The sequence below is a fragment of the Saccostrea cucullata genome, unplaced genomic scaffold, assembly GCF_032062105.1.
Source record: "Saccostrea cucullata isolate Sc308-1 unplaced genomic scaffold, CSIRO_AGI_Scuc_v1 ctg454, whole genome shotgun sequence".
Taxonomy (NCBI): Eukaryota; Metazoa; Mollusca; class Bivalvia; order Ostreida; family Ostreidae; genus Saccostrea; species Saccostrea cuccullata.
In genome coordinates, this window is record NW_026933264.1 from 147,008 (window position 1) to 168,699 (window position 21,692).

At 32.5% G+C, this 21,692-nt stretch overlaps 3 protein-coding genes across 5 annotated transcripts in view; 1 reads left to right on the forward strand and 2 right to left on the reverse strand.

The window, feature by feature from the left end:
* Positions 1-677: 677 nt before the first annotated feature.
* Positions 678-11,596, reverse strand: LOC134237807 (phosphonopyruvate decarboxylase-like). Of its 3 annotated transcripts, none has more exons than XM_062719952.1 (11): positions 11,449-11,596; positions 10,492-10,590; positions 7,787-7,801; positions 5,155-5,302; positions 3,694-3,824; positions 3,303-3,462; positions 2,835-2,890; positions 2,445-2,557; positions 2,008-2,118; positions 1,603-1,909; positions 678-1,365 (listed from the first exon to the last, which is right to left on the reverse strand). In XM_062719952.1, the coding sequence occupies exons 1-11, from the start codon at positions 11,488-11,490 to the stop codon at positions 1,186-1,188; spliced, it is 1,362 nt and encodes a 453-aa protein (XP_062575936.1). In that variant the 5' UTR covers positions 11,491-11,596; the 3' UTR covers positions 678-1,185. The 3 variants fall into 3 exon arrangements, with proteins under 3 accessions (XP_062575936.1, XP_062575937.1, XP_062575935.1); XM_062719951.1 differs by lacking the exon at positions 7,787-7,801 and adding an exon at positions 8,724-8,741 and having other exon boundaries at positions 679-1,365; XM_062719953.1 differs by lacking the exon at positions 7,787-7,801.
* Positions 11,597-16,048: 4,452 nt separating this feature from the next.
* LOC134237823 (uncharacterized) lies at positions 16,049-18,433 on the forward strand. The gene is made up of 3 exons (XM_062719971.1): positions 16,049-16,173; positions 16,914-17,165; positions 17,649-18,433. The coding sequence occupies exons 2-3, from the start codon at positions 16,940-16,942 to the stop codon at positions 17,813-17,815; spliced, it is 393 nt and encodes a 130-aa protein (XP_062575955.1). The 5' UTR covers positions 16,049-16,173; positions 16,914-16,939; the 3' UTR covers positions 17,816-18,433.
* A 526-nt stretch (positions 18,434-18,959) lies between these two features.
* LOC134237808 (nck-associated protein 1-like) overlaps positions 18,960-21,692 on the reverse strand; it is a 32,049-nt gene continuing 29,316 nt past the window's right edge. The window contains exons 34-37 of the mRNA XM_062719954.1: positions 20,791-20,901; positions 20,477-20,589; positions 20,227-20,322; positions 18,960-20,012 (exon numbers count right to left, since the gene is read on the reverse strand). Of these exons, the coding sequence (XP_062575938.1) occupies positions 19,899-20,012; positions 20,227-20,322; positions 20,477-20,589; positions 20,791-20,901 (434 nt within the window). The 3' untranslated portion in view covers positions 18,960-19,898. The remainder of the gene's footprint in view (positions 20,013-20,226; positions 20,323-20,476; positions 20,590-20,790; positions 20,902-21,692) is intronic.

Below are 21,692 nucleotides of genomic sequence, written 5' to 3' on the forward strand. Positions count from 1 at the left end.
CTACATATAATTCCGTTACAGTATTACAAATTTTGTGTAATGAACATGTTATTTATTATTTTTGACACTGTCGTCCGAATTTCCTCTGTCTTGTAAACAAACTTTTGTGTTTCAGAAATGAGGCGAAAATTAATTTATTGGTTTTTTTGAATTGAAAACAAATGTAGACGATTCATTTTTGCACACGTGATTTTTTTTTTTTTTTTTAATATTTTTTAAAAAAGCAATGTTTTTCTTCGCGCGTTGCATTTCATGTACTGTTGTTTTTATAACTCCTGTTAAACAGTGGGTTCCACAGTATAGTGACTTCTTCAGTATCTTATACATCTTATTTAAATTACAAATACAAAAATGATCATTTCTGAAATCTTACTTTTTCTATAGTTTTAGTTATAGTTTTATGATAATCTAAGTCATCATAAAACCCCTCTCTCAAGTTTTCACAAGGATTACGTAGATCTGCTTTAAAATGTACTCTTAAAAAAGTAAGATTCCCTATTTTGAAGGTATGACAAGAGTGTCAAGTATTAAATCTGTAATTCATTCAATAGTGCATATTTAACCAAAAAATTCTTCATATCCTTTATCAGACATAAAACAAACAAACAAACAAAAATTACAAACAAAAGAAATCTTTCATTTTCTTATCAGAATAAAAACAATAAACAAACACAAAATACACAAACAAATATTAAACTCTTCCTGAGTTTATACCCCTTACAATAACATGAAAAGAGACTTTTAAAGTCAAAAGATTACATAAAACTTTATGAGAGTAATACCTTCACAAATAACACTATAAGAAATAACAATGTATACTCATTAAATGGATATAGGAAGCAGTAAAAAATATAATGACAATTAAGTTAAATGGTTTTGCAACTATAAATACATTGTACCATGTAAGTATCAAAAAGATATATACCAGTAATTACAAATTCTTAAAAAAAAATTATGCTAAAATCAATGCAGCAGAAAACACAATATTGGTCTCATACATGTATACAGCATACAGAGCTTGATTGATTGTAAGTAAATTGGGACATACAATTAAAAAAAAATCTATTTCTGAACACATTTTCATCAAAGAAATGTATGAAAGACTGACAAAGAGATTCCAAATACTCAGAACAACCAGTCTCTTTTCAAACACTGACCATAAAATTGTCCCTAAAAATTCTATTTTTAATTGATTGCCAGGAAATGCATGAAGTCCTCCTTGTTCTCTATGGGCGACCTAGTGGGCCGACCCAGATCCTTACGACTGCCCGTTTTTGATTTTATCTCCAGTAGGACTGGTCCATCCATCCCCCTCATGTCCAGTACACATTGTGCCACCTCCTCAGGGGTAACAGCTACCATTGTCTGAAATTCAGGACAAAAATTATAGGAAAACTTTATTTATTTTAGAAAAAAGGGCTCCTCACTTGAACAAACTGGTATATTTTATACCAAGGCCGAAGGGATGCTATGTGATAGACTTGAATTCACACATCTTAGATATTCCAACTTAATAACTTAAGATGAACTCTGTCTGATACTAAAGAATAAGATCTTGATTGTTTTCCTTAATCTGCATCGTTAGGCTGTAAAAATATCTACCTTTCTGTATCCACAACCTTCAGCTATTTTTGAGAACGAGAACTCCTCATGGTTGGCAGCATCTGTTGGTTGTCCTCCCACAGAATCATGGGCGCCATTGTTGATAATGATGTGTTTGAAGTTGGTTTGATCTGATTGGCCGACGGTTGCCATGGCTCCCATATGCATGATGACTGAGCCGTCTCCGTCCAGACAGAAGACCTGTCTCCTGGGTTTCTGCATGGCCACCCCCAGAGCTATGGTGGAGGTGTGCCCCATAGACCCCACTGTTAAAAAGTCCTTCTCATGACCCATATCCTTGGAAACCCTGGATTTAGAAAAAAAATACATATTTATTGTACCATGTGCAGACTTAAAGTACAGGGTAGGTTTTGGTATTTCTGGAGTAACTTAAATAAAGTTTACCTGTACTCAAACAGTTCCCTTGACAACATCCCGGTGGCACTAATCACCACATCCTTCTGACTCAGGTTATCTATTACAATCTTCATCGCCTCCTCTCGAGACAACTTGTACCTAAAACAATTCCAATTACAATTAAAATATGACTTTCAAAGTCAATCATCTCAAATAGTTTACTAGTATTTCTAAAATACAACATTTACTGTTCCTTGCTACTGAATATTTATTTAAATGTTGTTGATCCATTTATTTTCAGATATTAGGTAAAACATGCTAATTGCAAAGTTCCAGGGACCAGCAATATCATTATAATACTCGTGAAGACTACAAAAAATGAGAATCAATTCTGTTAGCATGAATTCATTTTTTAAGTCTAGTACTCGTAAATGTACTAATATCAGGATTTATTTGAAAATAATAATGAGTATAGTAATTTTTACTCCTCTGGTGCTGGTATCTTCTTCAGTTTGTACGGTGCAAACGTTTGTCTCTTGACAAGGAATGCATAGGGTGCATTAGACTTCTCCATGTAGTGCTTAGCAGTCAGCAAAGCCTACATAAAAACACAGCAATGATACACTTACATGACAGTTAACTTCATGCTATTTTTCAGTTTCTTACATTTTTCTTCACGATTTTAAAAGAATTAAAAAAAACACAATCTGTACATCTGCAATCTGCATTACAACTCTCTTTCTACAGACAAAACAAAGATAGAATGGCTATTTTTATTGTCTTTTCTTCAAATGTTCAAATAATTTGATGTACAGTGTACTTTTTTGTCATCACACTTGATGATAAGACAGCCATATAAACATGTAGAAACATACCTGATCAGCACCATCTTCATAGTCAGGCAGTGGTTGGAAAGGAATACCTAGGGCAGCTTAAATATAAGAAAATGCAGGATTCACAATAAAAAGGAATGTTTATTCTATCAACAGGGTGATTAATCAGAGATGAAAAGGAGGAAAAAGCATATTTTACTTATATTAATACACAAAGATTTAATTAGGATCCATTCTAAAACTCGTTAATTACTGTATGTGTACATAAATCATGTAAATTGGTGTATTCAAAATTAAGTGCAATCAATGGGTATTGAGTATTCATGAATTAGCACTACACACTTCCACACTGTATATTGTATTTTTTATGATTTCTAAGGTATTCAAGTCAAAGCACATCAATGTCTGCCCCAAAGGCACTAAAATATGAAGCCCACTTTTTTTAAGTACATGTACAGTATTATTCAGAATTAAAAATATTGTTAGCCCTTAACAATAATAAAACTATACCCAGAAGTCCAGGAGTTGCCTGCCCCTGTACCAGATGTTGTGGTTCATCTCTCTTGCCTGGTTCCCCTCTCCAACCAATCAGAAGGATCATAGGCACACTGTACACTGAGGGGGACGTCAGCGACATTATTGGGTTAATGATGTTGCCCAAACCAGAATTCTATAATACAAAATAAAAATTACTTTTCAAAGTAAGTATACAGGAACATGACATACATTTACTGTATCCAGGAAAATTTTACAACATGCAATTTTCGCCATTCCACACTAGCAAATGACTCTGCCTTGTGTTAAAGGGATTTTTTTTTTCTTTCTTTGCATTTCATCCCATTCTGAATTAGTCTATTTTCAACAAGGGGTTAAATGCATTTTATTTAAAAAACATGCATACCTGCAGATATACCATAGGGTGTTTGCCAGTTGCTAGGTGGTAACCTGTTGCTATGGCTACAGCATTGCCCTCATTTGCAGTGATAACATGCTTTTCTTTGGGTGCATTTTGTGTGACATAGGCACAAAAATCTGAAAAAGAAATTAATTGTCACCAGTATCATAAGGAAGGAAATGTATAAATTTAAATAGAATTTAGAAGGAGTGAATGCAAAACAAATACAAGCTCCTCTATTCTTCAGTCATCAAAGCTATAAAACAAAATCCTGAAACAATTAACCTTTACATAATTTATACAATTAGTAGATTCTTCTTAAATTTAAAGACATGCCTTCTATTTCTGTATAATTATACACAATTGATCTGTATTACAATTCTAAAGGATTATCAAGAGGCCCATGGGCCACATCGCTCACCTGAGTAGCTTTGGCCATGCTGTTCTTTACCAGATTTCCTCATTGTAACACCTATTGTGACTCCACCCTACCCCGCGAGTCATAATTTGGACAATTTAAAACATGTAAAATCTACTATTTCCCAGAATGCTTTCACATGTTTCAATTTTTCTGGCCCAGTAGTTTCTGAGGAGATTTTTAAAGATTTTTCCTATATATATTTTTAAAGATTTTTCCTATATATATTTCAATGTAAAACTTGTATTCCAAAATGCAACCCTGTCCTACCCCTGGGGGTCATGATTTGAACAATTTAGAATCTACACTACCCAATAAGTACCACATAAGTTTCAGCTTTTGAACCTTTTCTGGCCAAGCTAGTAGTTCTTGAGAAGATTTATAAAAACAAACTCTATATATTCAATGTAAAACTTAAATTCCACATTGTGGCCCACCCTACCCCCGGGAGGTCATGATTTTAACAATTTAGAATCTACACTACCCCAGATTGCTTCCACATAAGTTTCAGCTTTTCTGGCCCAGTGGTTCTTGACAAGATTTTTTTGATGACCCCACCCTATTTTTGTCTTTTCTTGATTATATCCCCTTGTGATGGGACTTGGCCCTTCATTTTAACAATTTAATTACCCTTCACCCAAGGATACTTTGTAATAAGTTTGGTTAAAATTCGCCCAGTGCTTCTTGAGAAGTCAAAAATGTGAAAAGTTTACAGACGGACAGACAGCTCGATAGACGACAGACAAAATGTGATCAGAAAAGCTCAATTGAGCCTTTGGCTCAGGTGAGCTAAAAACCTCCTTAGCCATTCCAAAGCCAATAAAAGTAGAGTTTTACTGATATAATTAATAGAGTTCCATCTGCTCCAAAATCAGCTTGACTTCTTAGCAAATGTATTGTTTGCACATTATTTTGTATTAAATCTTACCTACAATCCATCCAAGTTACATTAAAATTAGGTTGTACATAAAATATACATGCAGATATTTTACCATAAAGTTCACCAAAAAAGAGCTACTTAAAGCAAAAAAGGTTGAATGTGGATGTACCTTTCAATAGTGAGTCTGGTACCCCACAGAAGAAGTCGACTCCGATATTGAGACAGGATTTGTAGAACTCGTCAGGCAGTAAGAAGTCTCGCACTAACTCCGTCAACTCTCCAGCATCCTCGTTCCTTTTTTGTTGCTCCTCATATTGCTGGAAAAATCACACCTCTTTGTTAGTTAATCAGTGATATAATTTTTTCTAGCAAAATCACATTTTCTGTTCAATCTAAGGATAGAAGTTACACTGATTTTCTTAGATTGTCACCTTATACGTACATTAAGTATGCTTGGACAAATTTACGTCAAAAATTTATGACCTTGTATATATAGCATTTATTAGTTAATACCACATGGAGAAAAGTATTAAATTTCTAATTCAAAGGACATATTCACTGCTTCATGTACCGTTATATTAAAGGATGCTTGTATATCAAATATGTAATGTATATACTAATACCATCTATTCAATAAAGAGTTATTCTGCATGCACCTCAATAACATTCAAATATCCTAGCATGCAATCTTTTAATTCCTGCTTCCAAAGGACTTGTTTTGGTAAGACCAAGTCTCAACTACTGGTACACAAAGTTGAGTTTAAGCTTTGAATTTTTTCATGAAACTCTAATACCTGGTACAGTGCACTAGCATTTCAAATATACACTTGAATATATCCATATTTTTTCATTTAATCATATATCAAGCAATTAAAAAAATACCGTATAAGAGGAAATTTTAGTGAGATACAAATTTAGCGATTTGTCCTTAAAAACTGGTAATTTATTTTTAGTGAGATGTTATTTTAGCGATTTTAAAATGCACATTAAAGAAACTATTACAAATAAAACGCAATTAATTTTTAGCGATATTCAATTTTGTATCTCGACATTCTCGCTAAAAATTCTACTTATACGGTATTTGAATGCTCTCTCCCGATCTACAAGCTAAAAATGGCCTGGCTCAAAACTTGTTTAACCTCCAGGAAACAATTTTTTTTATGCATTTAGAAAATAAATCTTGAAAATTCTGATCCAAATTGATCCAAATTTTTTAACCTGAGTCAAGAGAGGGCAAACAAAAATTATTTTAAAGTTAAATTCAGTATAAATATACAGCCAATGTACAAAATCCTTTCCATGCTGAATGACCAAAATAAGTTAAAATTTTTTTGGCTAATATTAAAAATATGTATGACATCTGGGCTAGACAAGTTTTGTACTCTGTAGATAGGAGAATGTGCTACATAAAAGTTTCTCCCTTTTGTATGGAATCCGGATAGGGCCATGCAGTTCACTATCACACCATCGAGTGCAATAATGCGAAAATGATGGTGCAATAGCATGATGGAGCAAAAGTAAATACCACTTCATCGTTATCTCAACATCCCATCCCATCTTGCTATCACACCATTTTTCAAAGTCATTCGCATTGTTGCCCTATTGCATCTTGTCATAGCGCTTTTGCACCATCGCTTCATCGTCAATGCATTATTGCACTTTCGATTTAAACCTCAATGATGCCATGTTGAATTACATGACCCTATCTGGATTCAATACCTTTGACAGTGAATGTGGAAGGTGTATTAGATAGTATAGTATTACATGCATATACAACAGAAAAGCTAACAGAAAGTGAACAATATGTGCATGCATAGTTTATTGAAGGCATTCTCTCCAAAACTATATAATGTGATTAAAACTATGAAAATCCTGTTTAGTCTGTTACTTTTTTTCAGAAAATCTTATAGGTTGTAACTAAGAAAATAAACCTTTCTGCCTTTCCTTTCTATAGATGGTATTGGAGTTATAATTAAACATACTCAAATATAGAGATTTCATATCTGATTAAATCAATTACAGTAAAACTCATTTAGTACGAACACGGATATAGTGAATTCATGGATATAGTGAAGATATAGTGGATCCCCAGCTATATAAATTATACTTATACTTGTATCCTTATACGGATACAACAAATTATGGATATAGCAAAGTAATTTCATAAGTCCCAGTGATTTCGTTATAAACGAGTTTTTACTGTATATACATTCCGTAATTTTTTTTAAAGCAAAGAAATCTTTTTTTGGCATTGGGCAGGTGTGACCAGGGACTAATTTTCATTGTCTATTATGAAATTATGAAAGGTGACTTTAAGGTGCAAAAATGAATTCAACTAGAATTCCTTTGGTATTATTTCCCATAATTACATGCATCGTGCACTTTACTTTATATTACATTTATATTACATTTAGTAGAATACCAATTTAATGGTTCCCTGCATTTTATTTTTTTAATGTAAGTCAGATGAAGTAGAGCTTGACAAATAGTCTGATTTAGACAGGTTCAGGTTTCTAAACAACTTGAACTTCATTTGATTAACAACTCATTCTCTTCAAAAATTAAATTTGGCAAGATTTATAATTTGGAGGAAAAAAACATCTTCTGCTTCTGGTAGATTTTGCTTTGCAAATTAAGTCACTTTAACTTTACTTCTCTGAAATAGAAACAAGAGTGTGTTCCACATGCCTTCCTACTGGTGAAATGAAGAATTAGTTTAACTTAGCTTCAAAATTGCTAGAAACAAGCAACAAAGCACAGTCAACTAGAACTGAAAATGTGTTTTTAACATGGAGTCTTACCTTCTCCTGCTTGCTCTATAAATATGATATATGAAAAGTTGCACATAGAAAGTTATAATGGTATACATGGCAAAATAAATATCAGCACAATATATATAGATGTATACTGTATCTGCAAAGCTGTTCAAATTTTCAAAGGATTGGCAAAGTTTTGAATGAACATAGAATAGGGTTTTGTCATTTCCAAATGATATAAGCCTAGAATTCTTTTTATTGTTTAATTGTGAGTAATCTTGACTGATGTACATGACTTGTATATAAGCCATAGAAAATCATGTCCAAGCAAATTTATTTGCATCTTGCCAGTAGTAATGAGAGTTTTTTTTCTCTTATCATGCTTATATAATCATTGTTTCAAAGTAAAATTCATAATTGAAAAGGTCATTTCTTTAATCCTCTTAATAGCTGTTTGTTCTGATCTGCAGAAAGGTAGGATGGGGTGAATTGTCTTTTATTTTCTTCAAGGAAAAAGAGCATTAGGAGATCATTTCTACTAGAATTTTAATTTCAATACCAGCAACATTATTCCTCAGGATTTGAAACAGAGTAATAGAATATTCATTTTTGTTTCAAAACATTTGTAACACAATAATTTCTAAGGCATCTATTTTCGTCGAAGTTGTAGAATATAGGTATAGATTTTCAAAAGCAAATCATTTTACTAATACATGCATAATTTTTACCTCTAATTTTTTATATACCATTTCCATCAAATAACTTACATCAAAATGAGAAAAAAAAAATACTACTCATCTTCTACTGTAAAATAAGAAATTAAGAATTTCCATGAAGGTGGTAGGCCATCAAAAACATACCCCCTCGGCACACTATAAATACCCTACTCCCTCAGAAAGTTTGGTTTTTCTTAAGCAGACACCATGTGTGTGTTTAAACAGCTGAAGAAATTTCAAACATGAGTTTAAAACATTTCACTTACATTAACCTGATCTCCAACCTTGAGATAAAGAAATACCATAAAAAATTGAAAATAAAACCTTTTTTTTTCTTTTAATTTATATGATTTAAATACATGTACAGGTATGTATTTTATATGAATAAGATGTGCATTCTGTTTCTACATGTGCATTTTATATTGAATATATTTAGAGAAAAATAACATAAAATATCTGAAATTTTACATTATTAATGTTGCATGTATGCATATGTTTGAATACAAATAATTTGTGTTGATGCATGTATAAACATGTGTTATGACTGTACATTTAAATAAAAGCCCTGAAAGTTTAGAGAAGAATATTTCAGTTGGTAGTCTAAATGAATGGATAGGAATTTTAAGGTATGGACATGCAGTATGTTTCATTGATGTATACATGTTCTGAAGGTATATTAATTAATTCATTTTTTCATAGTTTTTTTCTTCAACTTTTACATACAAGTAATGACTTTTTATTAAAAATATCCACTATCTCTGTAATTGTTGACCTCTCAGAATGAGAATATAGGAAATATCAAGATCACAAAGACAGTATTTTTTCCAACCAGTGTTCGGTACAAAGACCAGCTTTCCAAAACGCAATGTCCACATGCATCATCCTAGGTGGCAAGGCCAGTACTTTTCCATCGTATGTCTGTATACCGGTAAAATCACATCAATTTTTGTCTGAGAAGGTTCTGTATCTTTTTTATATATATGATTTAGAATATTTAACCTGTTTATTTACTGTAAATCACTTTTTATTTGTGAGAACTTTATTTTCGGGTAATTACAAAAATTTCATCCTCGTGCATAATAGAATTCCTTAATGTGATATGGAGCAAAGACCACAATTCGTGAAAATTTTGTCTCGCTTATAAAGAGTCAATGACTATCTCGCGAAAATACCAAGTGTCGCGAAAATTAAGTGATCTACAGTATCCAGAAGAACATATGTAATATTGAGCAACTATAAAGCAAGGCTTGTTTTGTGAATTCCTAAATGTATCATCCAAGATATGATCTAGTTTCAAAGAGGACTTATAGTTGCAAAGTTATTTGGTAATATTTTTTGCCTTTCATCTGGAAAATTTATGTCGGGTAAAGCATATAGAGCAATACTGAGAATGTGTATTCATTGATAGTTTGGTTCAGGTAGGGCTCTTAATGGTCTTATCAATGCTGGGAAAAAGTTCTGTCTTGTATAGAATAACTTCTTTTCAAATGTTCAACCTATTTGAGATGAGCTAAAATATTATATCATACTTTTTTTTATATTATACTTTCATGTAAATTAGTTGAATCTGATTGGTCGAGAAACATTTGTTAAAAAACACTATTACCAGCTGAATAATGAAGCCACGCCCTCCAGCGTAGCAACAGTCAACATTGCTTGACGACAGGTGATATTCCAAAAAAATAGTGACTGTGCAGAATTTATGTGCACACGGTTCACTACTATATGTATTTGTATAAAACATTCAGTATAATATAATAAATATTGCATGTAGTTGAGTGTAACATTGAAAATTTTCACCCCTCGAAAACCATTGTCAACCTTGACTGCACCTCGGTTGACAATGGTTTTCTTGGGGTAAAAACTTTCAATGTTACACCCAACTACATGCAATATTTATATAAAAACATTAACATTGTGGGAAAATTTCAAATAATACTTTCAACTTATTTGACATAAACATTTAAAGAATTTAATCAATAAAATATTTGGAATTCTATAAACTAAGACAAGAATCAACATATAAATGGTTACCTTTTGATGGGTCTGACTTTTGCACACTTTAGGTCCTGTGTGAAATTCTTGCTTAATCCCACAACATGTGCGACCTAGGCTAATGTAACTGGTATTTGCCTGCAAATGAATGTCAATGGAAATTTTCTTTTACAATGGTCAGAGGTAAATTTAATGTAGACTAGGGCTGTCACGGGTACCCGAAATGACCCGGAACCATGGAACAATTGATTCTGATCAAGTTCAGTTCTGTTTTTCCAGAATTCGGTTTGGTTCCGATTTGTACAATAGAGTAGGTTTTGCCAGAAAAATGGTGTCCGAAATGAGAGATTCGTTAGTACATTGCCATTATAATGTGATTTAAATAATTTGGTACAACTGTTTTCTGATCAGGAAACTACTTTAAACTAGTTATTATGTTGCTTTTTCATGGATTAAATGAAAAATCTTTATTTTTGTTGAATATAATTCAAATCATGAGCTTTTATTCCTTTGAATACCTGAACCGAACAACCCGAAACCGACCCTAAAAAAATTCTAACAGACCCGACCCGAAAAATTTTGGAACCGTGACAGCCCTAATGTACACCTAAACTAGGATAAAGTCAACTAATTTTATTTTCAATACATGCAATGATATATGCATGTAATGAGAAAAATTTAAACTTTTCATCATTCTCATATACTTTACTGGTAAAAATATTCCTGCACCCACTAGGCCAGGCCACTAGCTACATGTATTTGTTTTTTGATTGACGCACTAAAGCTTTGTCATTTTTATAAATGAACACAATAGAGTTTAAAGATTTCCCTGTCACATCCTGAATGTAAACTTTAATCTGTGAATATCACGCTATATCTTCGTGCTTAGATCGATCTGACAGATACGTGTCAGCTTTTTAATTTTGTCAAGAACATCAAATGAACTTTCCTTAAGAGCAAATTAAATGAATATAAGCATATCAAAGAAACTTTTACCAGTAATCTAGAAAACTTAATTAATGTTCCAGCTTTGGCCATTTTACTGCACACCCTGTGGAAGATCCTGGATTGGATAGTCAACCGTGACAACGCTAACTTCTAGCAACGTGCCTCGCCTGACAGAGCGAGTTCACAACCGGAAATAAGATGAGCACGGTACTAAAGAGAAAATTGAACAGGCGAATTTGCATTTTCCGAAAAAAAAAAACGTCTTGCACAATCTCATTACCGATTACTTGTCTGATAAGAACTTGCATTGAATTCCGTGTTAATAAAAAATGTTAATACAGCTCTAATTGATTCTTCAATTTCAACAATCTTGAATTTCATTCCTTATATTATATTTAATTAAAAAAAAAATTATGATTGGTTATTTGCAAAAGCATAACATTGTTTGTGTTGTAACTTTACACATTAGTCACGTTATCCTATCTCTTATTCTACTGATTCTTCACACAAATATTCTGAGGTTGATACTGAACAAAATATTCGTAGGGAAAATTTTACTAAATATTGATGGAGGGGGGGGAGTTCTTGATTATTCTTCATAGGCGTATGAAGCCCCCCTTTCAATTTGCTTCTAACGCCTAAGCCTTAGGCTAAGGTCTCTATAGGGAAGTCGATGGCTTGTACGTGTTAGTGCTCTCCGCTCGTTGAGGGTTGGTCCGAATATCATAACGAAAAAAAAGGTTTTTCTGCAAATAAGGCATTAAGTAGCGGGAAAATCCGTCATTTCAGTGTATAAATAATGGATCAACAATAAGTATGAAAAATTGTATTTGTTGACAAGGTCATTGTATCAACCATAGAACTTAAGAAATGATGACTTTAAACGAGACTGCTGATATTCTCGCTTCCTTAACTTGTTTGTTAATAATTTACCTCGTTTTAGAAATTAATTATTCATGCGTAGAGCATCTACTCTTGCGAACTGAGATATATAACTCCGAATATATGCAGGTGATGAAGGTATGTTGCTGCACAAGTAAGGAAGTTGACGATAGAAAAGTTAAAGTCATCACGTTTATATCATAGAGCTTGGTTGTTAGATCTACAGTAAATGTCGAGTTGAAGGCCACAGCAAGTGTTTTCTTCTTTTCATGCGTAAGATTTTGCAAAAATTCTGCTTCATATGAATAAAACATAGGTCTGCTAACAACGGGGCGCAATTGGTAGCCACGGGAATTGCAATAAATTGTTGTAAGACCAGCTGGTCTTTAAGGGGGCTCTCTACAACGTCATAACATGGCGTACTTCCGTAAAAACGCCATTTTGATCCCAAATGATCAGATTCAAATTCACTAAACACCGAAAAATCACTGAGTGTAACACAACATGCGATATTGTGGATGTAATGTACATTATATCACATCAATTAATACAGTGTATTGCCCAATACGTATCCTCTCTTTAAAAATGAATTGTTTGTCAATTTAATCAATTTTTACTTATTCAATTATTAAATAAAACATTTACAAACTTATTAGAATAAGATTTTTAGATGAGAAAAAAATGATATAAAACATGGCTTGTCCATATGCTAATTCATGATCATTATGTGTCAAAACGCCATACACTCAGAAATTTTTTTCTCCAATAAGCATATATGCTTTTCAGCAAAATATATCCCCCAAAAATGCAAATTTGATAAGATAAGACATATTCATGTATTATCTTCCCATCGACTAGAGGATACTCTGTTCTCGATTTGTATACACCCGAATGAATGGTTATACCCGGTGAAATTTCGCATGACCCAAACGTTAGCTGCAATAATGTAGCCCTCTCCGATTTTTTTTTATCTGTTATTTTCTGGAGAGGGCTACAATTCCACAGCATCTCCGTAATGGTGCAAAAATATTTTGTACATACTGGCGACTGCAGGCAGAATAAATTGTTTTTATAATCAACTTACTTCTAATAAGACGAAATTTTTATTCACTGTCGACATCAAAGCTCGTTAAACGCGAAAACCATGTAAAATAAATCTGTGCATTTACTTCTGCAGCCATGACAGTTCACGCGTGGCGTAGTGAGACTTGCGCTTCAAATTTAGAACAACTCAGTAAAGCAAATGTCGATGTTTATAAATAATTGTGATGAATAGTAACACTAAACATCGATAAATAAAATCATTCCATGTTTCATTTTTTTGTAAACACCGATATTTAAGCTTAAAATAAGGTAATTCCAAAGAAATCCGCTCCCTATAGATCCTTAATCTCATTGGCTGTCCCGAAATAAAATCTGTCAAGGTCAGTAAACATGGCGGATAAATTTAAGTTGTGATGTTGACATACACGAAAAATACTGATATATCATAATATGGATTGTTCTGTATATTTTTGGATCGATTTATGTCTGGGATAACTACATTTTGGAAGTCCAGGTAAGACATATAAATGAAATAGCCGTTTACTAACAATTTAAGCCGAAATCCGTGCGGGAGCGAATCGCTCCCGCTCTGTTCCATTACGGAGATCCTAAGGAGTTGTAGCCCTCTCCCAAAAAAAAAAAGAAAAAAAAAAAAAGGGGGAGAGGGCTACATTATTGCAGCTACCCAAACGTTTGATCACCATTGATTGTCAGCTGTTTACAAGTATGGGAAACGTGCAGGTTTTTGACGAAGTGTGCATTTGGTTATAGGAGTTTCTTTTACCGCTTTTGGCCATTTACCATCTTAACTTGTTTTGTTATATATAGCACTGGATAACACATGCAAGTTGGATAAAACGGTAAGTAAATCTACCTTTCTCAATACCATGAATTCACTAAATACATGTCTAAATTGTCATTGACTGGAAACGCGATGATTTTCGCTTAAACTCATTGAAAAACAATACATGTACAATACGAACTTCTTTCAATGTCCTTGCGTGACATTTAATTGTTTAATACTTGTGCCAATCTCTACCCAGAGTTGTCGGAACGATAACTCTGGGTAGAGATTGTACTTGTGCAAGTAGAGTTTATTTGAAGTTTATATAAAAAAAACAGTACCAAGATATTTGAGTCCACTCTTAAAGCGGATCTCTCACACCTGAATTTTTGTGATGTTTATAAATTTTTGACAGTTTTTCAATTTCTTTTTTTCATTGTTTTTACCCTTTGATATTATATATCTTTTCAGATATTGAAGAGGATCCAACCAGCTACTCTCAAGGAAATGCACAGGCACCTGAAGTATGGATAATACCCCCCCCCCCTTTTTTTTAATGAAAAAATGTAAGAGTGTATAAAACCTCGAAAATATAAAATTTCCCCGTCAAACACATCTATATGTCATTGAAAGGTATTATACACGCTTACATTTTTTTTCATTAAAAAAAAGGGGGGGGGGTATTATCCATACTTCAGGTGCCTGTGGGAAATGCTGTTTTAGTTTTTCTTTTGTCTATTTTTGTAAATTTAAATAAAAATTATGTTGATTTTATTTTTATCTTTGTTGGTTATCATTTCAGTATTTTATAACACTAAACTTTGAAGAGAAATTTAAAGCACCGTGTTTTTAAAAATATAGATAGGAGGGATTTTAACAAAATAAATACAATGTTTCAAATATTTCTAAAAAATAAATTGAAGTACTTTGGAACCGTATTTTATCGGATATGGGGCCTATTATTAGAAACAAATGCATGCAACAAAAATCAGTTATACTTTACAGGTGTAGAGATCCTCCTTAAAAACAACATCTTAGATATTCTCAGTTATAGAAACTCAGGCATCTTTTTGATGTCAACTTCAGAGTACTTGTGTAAAATCAGAATGTTTTTAACAAAATAGTTTTGCAAATGACCAATGACAAGGTAAGTAAATGTACGAGTTCCACTATTATTGAAAAAGCAGCTGTCAATTATATCAAAAAGCCTGGACTTTAATTTATCGTGAGGAATGGCTGTGCATAAAGTTGAAAAGTCGTAAGTTTTTAGGCTGTTGATTTTGGTAAAATCTTGTGATTTCAAACTGTCCAAAAGTTCCTTTGAATTAGTGTAGATATAATTGAGATATGATTATGTAGATCTATATGATTACAATGTATATCTAAATTAACTTGTTTTTAAATACCGAATTCAAAGAGAGGCGATCTCTAAAACTTGACACCATCTGTGCTATCTGATGATCAGAATGCAGTGATTTTTGTTGAATGAAATTAAAATTCATGATTTTAACTTAAGTTACATGCAATTATATATAAAATATTTATATACTAATGATTTACTTTTTAAAAAGATTGAATCAATTAAATATTCTTACTATGAGCTTTTAAAAATAAATGCTTTAAACATTTGGCCGTTTAAATATATGTGATATTATGCGACATTTCAAATAAAAAAATTATGTAGCTTTTATTTAAAAAAAAAATGAAAATTTTCTGTATTGAATGAAAAGAATTATATATATAAACATGATATATCACAAATGTGTCGTCCATACATATAATTTGGAGAAAAAAATGGAAAAGTTTGGTATTATGAAAAAATAATTATAAAACAAATGTTTTGCAGGCATTGTACATGTTGTATTTTTACTGTAACTTGCAAAAGGGGAGCAATGCCTTGTTTACCTGTTCACTTCTTTATTTAGAATTTGTGACGTGATGATGCGCATGCGTGAACACACCTGTCTCAGGTAAAGCGGAAGCTTGTGACTCATTTTTTTTTAACTGAAAGTTGGAATTTCAACACATTCAACACTCCAGAGGAAGGGATCAGTAATGTGAAGGTATTTATTTGTCTTATATTCTGTTAAATATGGTCAAACTTAATGTTCTGACTCGCAAACCCAACAGGTAACCGTAGGAGAGTGAACGACGTATACATTTATGCACTGTTTATTGATAAGCGGTTGATCACAAAGTAATGGATATGTGATGAAAAGATTGACAGCCGAAACGGAATATACATGTACCTTAGCCATAAAAAGTAAATACATTATTGCAGAGTAATAAACTAATTGCTTAATTAGCGGTATTACAAAGAATTTCCTAGCATGTTTCTTGTGATCTTGAGACTGTATATGCACCTTTTCTACCTGTCTTTTTTACCTGTCTGAATATTCATTTCCGTTATAACATAAAACAATGTCAGTGTTACTGGAGCTAGATGTGTATGGTAAGTAATGATCTAAAAAAGCCAAATAGTATTTAGGATTTCTAGGGGTTTGAATTTTAGTACAGCATGTTTAAGATAAAATTTTAAAATCAAAATAGGAAAAAAAGGGAGAAAATATTTAATATTTCTTTATTAAATACCAGTATATTTGGAATACAATTCTTTTAGGGATGATATGGATTACCCTTGAAATTCTAAGGAAATTAATTAATACATTGTTTATATATTGCTTTCAAAAAGCATCCCTTTTTAATCGGCATATTTTGAATTTAGGAAATCAATTCAAAGTTTTAAACTTCATCTTCCTTTTTGTTTTTCAATCTCATTTTAATTTTTTTCTTCTAATTTCAGGGTTGAGGTTGCACAAACAAGAAAACATGAGTGCATTTCCTGGATCCACAACTCCGAATATCGGGCCGGAGTACTATGAAAGCTCATCTAAATGGTCAAAAGAAATCCTTGTGACAAAAGATCCTGTGTTTGTGAACCGCACAGTGATAAACGGACACTACATTGGAAGAAAACCCCATAATTATCTCCCCTTGGCTATCATTGCCTCCATCCTTAACCCTCTCATTGGACCCATTGCCATTGTCTTTGCCAGTAAGTTCATTAATTACAATTTTTCTTCTTTTTTATCTTACGTTTTTAATGACATGAGTTTAAAGGTCGCATGTTAATTTTGCCCCAAAAAGTATTTGTGACGTAATGGAAGGTTAACCTTCTATAATGTTAATGCATTCATCATATTACAACAAATTGCGTCAATGTCTTTAAATTCATGTAATGTTTGACAGAGCATTTGTGATGTAATGTTAAATCTAATTGCATTTGATGTTTGATTCATTTATTCTCATGTTTTCCTCATACAAGCTTTTTATCCATCCTATTCAGTATGATAAAATTATAAATGCAGGTAAATACTTTTAATATTGTCTTTAACAAGGAACTTTTTTTTGGGGGGGGGGGTCTAATCGTTTCATTTTGTATCCCCCCTTTCCCCTCCAAAATTTGTATGAAGGCATACAACCTTTAAAACTTCGTTCTACAAACCAGTGACTAAATATTGTATTTTTTTTTCTTTAGTTATGTCCACTCGTTCTTACTATGATGGTGACATGAAATATGCGGAGAAGTGGGCCGATTACGCATTCATGATGTCAATGGCCACACTGGGCATTACGATCATTCTGGCAGTGGCCATTGGTTTCACCCTCAGCAATGTCCAGACAAAGGGTGGACATGCACCATGACATAAATAGATCTGAGAGACAAAAAAGACCATACATGGACAAATTTTAGTGTATCAGTGAGCATTACTATTCGGGAAAGGACATGTGAATATTCATGGGATCTTATAGCCTTTTTAACACTGGAAATAGAAAATATGAAGTTACAATTCTATTTTCTTTTTAATGACACAATTATCATGCGGATGAACCTAATAATTGTTCAAAGTTTTTTTTAACAATAATTCTTCAACATTTGCTTTGGTGAAAGTATTAAGTTTTATTCAGTGCCCTTTTATGCAATTTGTGAATAAAATAATGACTTGTATCTATAATCAGGAACTCAAATTCAATTTTTAAAAAAGTGACCTTTGAACTTCCTTAAACTACAGCATTTTAAGCTACTGACATTTGTATGATTGATAAACAGTGATGATCAATTGCCATTCCATGTGGTTAGATATCATAAACATGTGTACCTCTTGTTTTTACCCTTGAATTTTAGAATATCTTACACAAATATGTATAATGATTGTATAATATGGCCATTAAGACATATTTTATCATAATAGACATTTTGTTTTACTTTCATTGATTATATACATGTATATATAAATGATTCAGAATAAATCATTATAACTACTATATTTTCTTGTGTGTGTCTGAGCATCAATATTTGAAAAGCTTAAAAGTGAATGAATTAAACATGGACATCTACAAGTATGAAAATCATGGAGTTTCCAAATCTGTATATCAATTATCTACATGTATTCGACTCACTCTCTAGTTGTAGGTTATATCATAAATAATTCAAAAAATTACCATCTAATAAAGTGCTTTAAAAAAGTTCTTAAATTGTACTTTAAGCAACTTTTAATTAAAAGCTAGAGATTTCCAGGTGTGTTTTAAAACTTTCCCTCAGGTCAATCTTGTCTACCCTGTGTTTACATGAAATCAATGACCAAGACATAAAACTTGTACATGGTTCAATACCCATTCTGTCTGTTTCTTTATCAGAAGTATAGATAAAACTGAGAGTGAGCAGTTGATGGCATTCTATTCATTCTTCTTGAGATTTTATCTCAGTCTACATACAGATAGCTCCTTTGATCATAGGAATTTACATTGTTACAGCACTCTGATGGACAGAAATGTATAACAAGACAGGTTAAAATTTTCATATTTCAAACTTTTAATCTTAGTATTGTCATAATTAAACATACAAAAATCATTAAGTACCTGAATTATTTCTGCACCATAACATCAGATCTCTATCATACCATGTATATTAATGTAAATGTTTTGTCACTTTGTTTATATATTTCATGCATCTATTTTAAAAATGTAAAGAACTGTACAGTAGTACTGATAAATATGGAATACACTGAATATTTACACATACACTAATGAATTAAAAATTGCATACACGTTAAATAATTTCAGTTGATGATAAAAATGTACGATTATGTTATATTGCACTGTCATGGGAACAAACTACCAGAATATACATGTATAAATATTATGCACATGTCAAGTCTATTTGTTCCAAAAAGATTCCTTCTGTATCCTGTTTATGAAACTGTAGTTATCAAAATACAACACAATTCCACAAATTTAACAGTCCTTATCTAGAATTAAACACCCTTGTTCATATAAATTTAAACTTGCACTTGAAATATCCTAAACATCCATTCCTCATACAGTTATATATACATGCAAGCATATACCCGATACTCTTTACTCTCTAGAAATTAACTGGCATTAATATGGCTCATTTTGAATTGTTGTTACACTTATTACATGTATACCACACTGAGTACACAAAAGATAAATGTATATCAATTTGATACATAACTCTGCATGTACTTTAAAAATTGTATATTATCTAACATGCACTGGTTCTGTGTTAGAACTATTCTCCTTTCATCAATTATATATCATAATGTTTTCTAGTCCCCTATATCAGATACGATCATAGAAAACTCCTCCATGGAGAGATGTGCTGACAGGTATTTGTATCATGAAACATAAGTCAGATGGAACATTGTTTCTTGCGACCTTGACCTAGTTGTCTACTGCTGAGGCTTTTGTTTCTTGTGACCTTGACCTAGTTGTCTACTGCTGAGGCTTTATACACAGTGTGGTAGGCATTTCTCAGTAGAGCGTAGGGGAAGCAGGACTCCAACAGGTCCATAGTCAGATAAGGCGACTCCTGCACTATCTGTAAAAGAAAATTAATAGGCATGAGGAATTTCTTGGGACATAATTGTTTGGGTGTCGAACCATCACTTCTCAGTTGAGGTCATCAAAAGAAACACATTGGTACATGTACCAGTAAATAATGAATATGGCATTGGCATAGATCTACTGATTGCATACATATTTAAACAAGTCACACAAATATCAGCTGCATTAACATTTGTCAGGTATCTTACCAGATCCAGTAGTATATACACTGATTCTCTGTTTCTGACAGTCTCTTTGTCTTGTTCCTGGGACTGTCCTAATCGTAGCAAGCTTGATGAGGCAAGCTGTAATTGAAAATGTTCTTAAATATAAATTTTGCATAAATACCCAGATATCCAATAGTAAGTAATATTTTGGTATGTATTAAACCAATATTGCAAAAACAATGGTATAAGAATATTGTATCACTCAGAAGAAGCCTGATTGTTAGAGACTTACAGCTAGGAATTCCTGTAACCTGTCCGACACATCACCAGGTCCGTGGATGGTAAACAGAGCACCTGCTATCTGGTTCACAGCTTTAGCCAGACAGTGAGAGTTATTCAGATTACCTAGAGAGAAACCAGAATTATTAACTGCTAGGTCCATCACAAATACTTAAAGCATTTATTTAGCATTCAAAAGGGTTATTTATAAAATTACATTTTGATCTGTTGAAAGTTCATATGTAAAATGGGAATAAGAATATTGGCATGGACAATCTGTTGAATGTATCAGATATATTAACGTTATAACAGGTAATTTTCCAATACCTTCTAGGGAAGCCTTGTACACTGAGAAGTCTTTTTTGGCCAGTGTTGGAATGGACACGGCTACAAACACCATCAGTAGGCAGGCTAGCTCGTAATCACTCTCATTGGCCACTGGTCAAATAAACAACAGGGCTAAGCTTTAGTATGTAAATATAGCTCAATCACAGTCGCATCTATCTACTTAAATTGGTTAGTTTGCTATTAAAATTTATCTAACAATTTCTCTTAAAAATGACAACAAGTTAAAAAAAAAAATATATATATTAAACAAAAATATTTTTTAAAAAAAAAGGTTTTATAACAGATGGAAAGTTTTAAATACTGAACAGCATGAGAAAATAACAAAGTTCTGGGGGGAAAAAATCCTATGAGAATAGAAAAACAAAGATTAATTATATTTTATACTGAGTTAAATAAAATGAGATATCTTTGGGAGGAATGCCAAAAGTATTTGCACATGCATCAATATATATAGTCATGCAAAGACTCATACTTGCCAACTCACCCGATTTCGTCGGGTCACACCCGATTTTTCAACCCGTAACCCGATTATTTTTTATGACCCGGCGGGTCATGCTTATCACCCGATTTTTGCCAAACAACCCGAAAATCTCCCGATTTCCGGATTTGGTTCGTAAATTAGGTTGCACTTTTAACTTCCAGTTAAAACCCAAGCTTAGATCTACGCGAAAACAATGCCGATGGATTAATTATCAGTGCAGGTGTAAACAATTAACTGGGTGTTGTTTTGACAATTCAATGTCTGAAGTCAATTAAAATGGCTTCCGATAGAACTAGATCGTTATCAGGGCCAACAGGAACAAATTGAACCAAACACATGTCTCTGATTGAACCAAGAAAAAGAGAAACGATATTTATGCAAGTTACATATCAAGGAATCT